At 39.0% G+C, this 4,779-nt stretch overlaps 1 protein-coding gene across 5 annotated transcripts in view; it reads left to right on the top strand.

The window, feature by feature from the left end:
- LOC109837142 (pectin acetylesterase 9) overlaps positions 2,190-4,779 on the top strand; it is a 9,556-nt gene continuing 6,966 nt past the window's right edge. For 2 of the 5 annotated variants that reach the window (XM_020405252.1, XM_020405253.1), the window contains exons 1-3: positions 2,190-2,637; positions 2,833-2,915; positions 2,993-3,122. In XM_020405252.1, coding sequence (XP_020260841.1) covers positions 2,457-2,637; positions 2,833-2,915; positions 2,993-3,122 — 394 coding nt within the window. In that variant the 5' untranslated portion in view covers positions 2,190-2,456. Of the gene's footprint in view, positions 2,642-2,832; positions 2,916-2,992; positions 3,123-4,779 lie in introns of all 5 variants that reach the window. The other 3 variants (XR_002246193.1, XR_002246192.1, XM_020405255.1) reach the window with 2 other exon arrangements.

Here is a 4,779-nt window from a genome sequence, read left to right as displayed (position 1 = left end):
GAGTTCGAGCTTCGACATATTTGGGTCATCTTATGCATAGGTCGCCGACTGCTGCATTAGGGGTTATTGGATCTGGTGAAGCTGCTTCAGATTTTGGTTGGCATTGGATATTTAGTTACACAGCATTTGGTCACATCGAGGATGTAAGATTTGATCCGATTGCACGTTTGGGATTCGGAGGCTTGTTTGATTATCGTTTGAGAGCTTCTGATTTCGTTCTGAGCAGGTATGTCACATTGGACTCTCAGCAGGTAGAGAGTGTTGATCAGATCAGTTGGATATCGCAGCGGGTGGAGGGTGATGCTACTCCACATTGGGTGGAGTTTACTCCACATACTCCAGGTCATTCTGTATTATTTGGGACTTCAGCTGGGGTGACACAGCGTGAAGATCATTTGGTTTTGGATGCAAATAACGTGTTGATTGATTTGAGTGCAGCTGATAGGCGCAGTTTGGACATGGCCATTGGTTCACCTCAGGTGGAGGTGTTTGGATCGTTTCAGTTTGAGGTCATTGGAGGTGCTATCAGTCGCAGATTTGGTGATGATGGAGGAGGGTTGCTTGCTCTTCTATTTGTTTGAGGACCTTTGGAGACCGTTTGGGTGAACTACGTGAAGGCTTAATTCCTTGGGCAAGAGGATACGTAGGCAGTCAGTTTTGATGCAGCCGATTTGGTGAGTAGATACCGACATTTGGGTGAGTGTTCGCACTCCCGTTTGGATCTTGACTTGTTGAGGATTGAGAAGCAGCAAGTGAGGCATTTGGTTTGGTTGGTGTCGGCTCAGTTTTAAAAAAACTTCGCCAAGGTGGAGAATTATGAAAACGGCGAAGGAATTGAGGAAGGAATTGAGAAAAACGTGAAGAATAAGCTAAACAGGCTCCACCACAAACTGATGTGGTGTCTGCCATGGGTGTGGCAGAATCTGCCCTGTCTGTCATGGGTGTGGTGTCTGCCACACCCTGGTGTGGTAGAATCTGTCATGTTTGTCATGGGTGTGGTGTGTGCCACACCAGGGTGTGGCAGACTCGTTTTTAGAATCCTAATCTGTTTGGGATTGTGTTTTGCTATAAATAGAGACACGTTTTTTAGGGTTTTCTTGGCTTTGTTTAGGCTTTGATTGAGCTTTGATTAAGCATTGATTGGGGGATATTTGGAGCACAAAAAGAGGTATTTTTTTGAGCTTTTGGTTAGGGTTTTGTTTGGGGAGATTAAGAGTTTTGTTTGTGAGATTAGTTTGTTCCTTCGAGTGATTTGTAATCTCAATTTGTACTTTTCTTCTCTATTAGTGAAAACCCCATCCCCTTCTTGCCCCGTGGACGTAGGCAACTTGCCGAACCACGTTAAAATCAGTGTTTTGTTGTGCATTGATATTTAGTTCGTTTGGCTCTCTTGGATTGGCGTTTGGTTTGATTCCTCGACACAGCTTTTGGCACAACAAATATTTGCTTCATAAATAATTGCCATGAGCTATAAAGGATTTGCATTGAATCGTTATCAATGGTCCTACAAAGGGATCCTGCGCCGTGTCAAAATGAACTAAGTAGCTATTTTCTACAAAGGGATCCTGCGCCGTGTCAAAATAAAATAAACTAAGTTGCTATTTTCTTTGTAGGACCATTGATAAGGATTTGATGCAAATCCTTTAGTTTATGGCAATATTACTTATGAAGCACATATTTGCATAGCTAGTTTCTCTAGAGGATCTTTGACAAAGATTCAATGCAAAGTCCTTCAAATGTTGGTGTTATGTATAAATTATCATTTTTGACCTGTAGAGTTAAAATGCAAATATATTTAAGAGTTGCATATTTAAGTTCTCATACTCGTTATATTTTTCATAGTGAATATACCTCCGCCATTTGAGAACCTAGGCCTAAGTTTCGATCCGAACCTCATAAATCTCATCTTGTTGCAAACTTGTGCTTTGTGTTCCTATTTTTCTTCCGACTCCTACATTGTAGAATTTGCGTGTCGGGACCAGCGAACGACGATATATCAACGTCCACTGTAGGATTGTTCAAATCAGTATCTTTACGACACAAATATAGCAATTATTTTATGAAGCAAATATTTGCAATATCCCTACGTTCCCCATGCTTTATGATCCGTGCAATCTGTTGCAAAAGTGGACCCCACCTTCTATGCTCTCGTCACACTCTTCCCCGAAATCCAGTTGTATGTTCTAGCCACCACCGCCCGAATACAGCCACCATCCTTTTCTCTTTTCCTTTTTTTTTTCTCTTTCTTTAAATGCATCTTCTCTCTCTCATAGTATGAATCCTTTCCTTACAAGTATAGAGAAGACCAATACCTATATCTTCATCGTACCTTTTTCACATTAATTCTTTCCCCCATTCATTACATTCAATTTACCAATTCTTTTATATATATACAGCTTCCTCTTGTCTCGACCCCCCTGTCAAATTCCTCCATTGTTTTCTCTGAATTCAACACTATGATTGGACCCAGCAATTTGAGATGGGTCATCTTCTTAGCGTTAGCTCTTATCGGATCCTACCCGTTAAGGGTAATCCACTCACTTGGTGATGGGAGAAATCACGGGCAGAAACAAAAGCAGCAACAGAGGTTATTGGTTCCAATGACTCTTGTTCGTAATGCTTCTTCTCTGGGAGCAGGCGAGTACGCATCCAGCAACTTCAATAGAACAGTGATTATTTTAACAATTTTTATGCTGTATTTTTTTATTATTATATTGAATGACAGAGTCACGGGACATATGTAATGTAGTAACAACAGATCTAACTCTACTAGGTTAAATATTTTTTAATATAAAAAGTAAATATTAATGTAGGTAATCTTGGTTCATGCAGTTTGTTTAGATGGGAGCCCACCAGCTTACCACATTCATAGAGGATTTGGCTCTGGCCTACACAACTGGCTCTTACAGTTTGAGGTGAGTTACATTAGTAATTAATAATGATTATAGTTACAATCATGTATTAATGATGATGATAAGATGATAATGTATAGGGAGGAGGGTGGTGCAACGATGTGGCTTCGTGTCTGGAGAGATCGAGATCGAGGCGAGGATCGACGAGATTGATGAACAAGCTTGAAGTTTTCTCCGGAATTCTCAGCGATGATCCTACCATGAATCCAGGTTATTCAACTGATGTTTCTGATCTCATCTTAATTCTACTGAGAAGATATTGAATGTAGATGTAATTCACGGAGATTCAGTATATATGACATGCAACAAAGATGTAATGTAAACTTAAGCAGATTGAACTGAGTGTAGCACGCTAAAATTAACACCCCCCCCCCCCCCCCTCCCTGCCCACCCAAAGAAAACTGACTTGCTTTGAGATGTGAGTTAATATTCTTAATCTGTATTACGTATCAGGTCACATAAGCAAATACAGAGTATTTTTAGTTGGTGAAGAAAAGTAAAACTCTTCTAGGAATTAATGACTATGATCCCATGAATATGACAGTAGAGAGCTAATGTTCAAATTTAGTAAGGTGGATTTTTGTTTTAGCTCCGTTTTGCTTTGGTTTCAGCCAAACTATTTGCCCCTTGAACTATATTGAGTTTTTCCTTTGAAAAAGGAAAAGGAAGAAGAAGAAGAAAGAGCTGTATTTTGTCACCTCTTGGGCCCATAAACTACTAAATTAGGTTCTTGCTTATTTTTTGAACTATTTTTCCTTCTATCTTACCCTCTGAACTAGCAAAATCGTCTCCGCTTACCCTCTACATTATGAAATGCAGTACCCCCTTATCACCTTGATTTATTGCTTTGAGGGTATTTTTAATCAAATCATGAAAAGAAAGTGATAGTTTAGAGGGTAAGATGAGACTAAATTAGTTAGGCGGGAAGCAAGTGACTAATTTAATGGTTTAGAAAATATGTAGGCATTAAAAATAATTTAGGAGGTAATTAATGAACAAATGTAATAATTTAGGGGGTAAATAGAGACGGAAGACTTTTGCTTTTTATTTCAGGCTTATTTGGTTTTGGTTGGGATTTGATTTTAGGACTGATCACCGATTGGGCTCAGCGGTCCCCTTGGCTGTGTCAAATGCTGAAAGCGATCACATGCAGTCATAATGAAAGGACCATAATGTCCCTAATTGAAGACAATGATTGCCTCGGCATTAATTTTGCAATGTCACCTAGAGATAATGACCATCTTATTAGCACAAGCCGCAAGGTTTTGATAATGGTAACCAATGACACTCTGTTCTTTTGAGGACCATGCTTTCGAGAGATAATCCAAACATTGGTTTACTATTGGTTGGCGGCCACTTGGTCCCCTGTAATCAATAAATTTTGTCTAAATGTCTCTATCGCTTATTTATTTATTTTTGAATTTGTCGACTATGACAAGGAACTAGAGAAAGCCACGTCCTACCTCAATCTTGGGGCTGATTGGTTGATTTAACCAAAAAAAAAAGTCTATTTCATGATTTGAAACTAATGTAGTGAAGCTTTTTAAGCCATATTATACATAAATTATTAAATAGATCAAACATACAAATTATGTAAACATTTTTTGTTTTGGAATTTCCAAAGCTCATGTCACAAGTATGAGAACCAATTTTATTCCTTTACAGTGAGATCCAAACCATCCCTAAATTGACAGGGTTTGAGTCAGACTTGAAAGAACCTTTGACGATCCTCTCAAAAATGGGTCAGGAATGATCTTAGCCCAGTTTTCAGAAGCACTGGTTCTTTTTTTTATTGGGTGGGGGGGATTGGATAAAAAAAAGAAAATCAATTTAGCGAGGGTTTTTTGACCTAGGTAAAATTGGGTCA

This window comes from Asparagus officinalis, chromosome 4, assembly GCF_001876935.1.
Source record: "Asparagus officinalis chromosome 4, Aspof.V1, whole genome shotgun sequence".
In the NCBI taxonomy this organism is placed as follows: domain Eukaryota; kingdom Viridiplantae; phylum Streptophyta; class Magnoliopsida; order Asparagales; family Asparagaceae; genus Asparagus; species Asparagus officinalis.
This window is presented reverse-complemented; position numbering and strand designations above follow the sequence as displayed.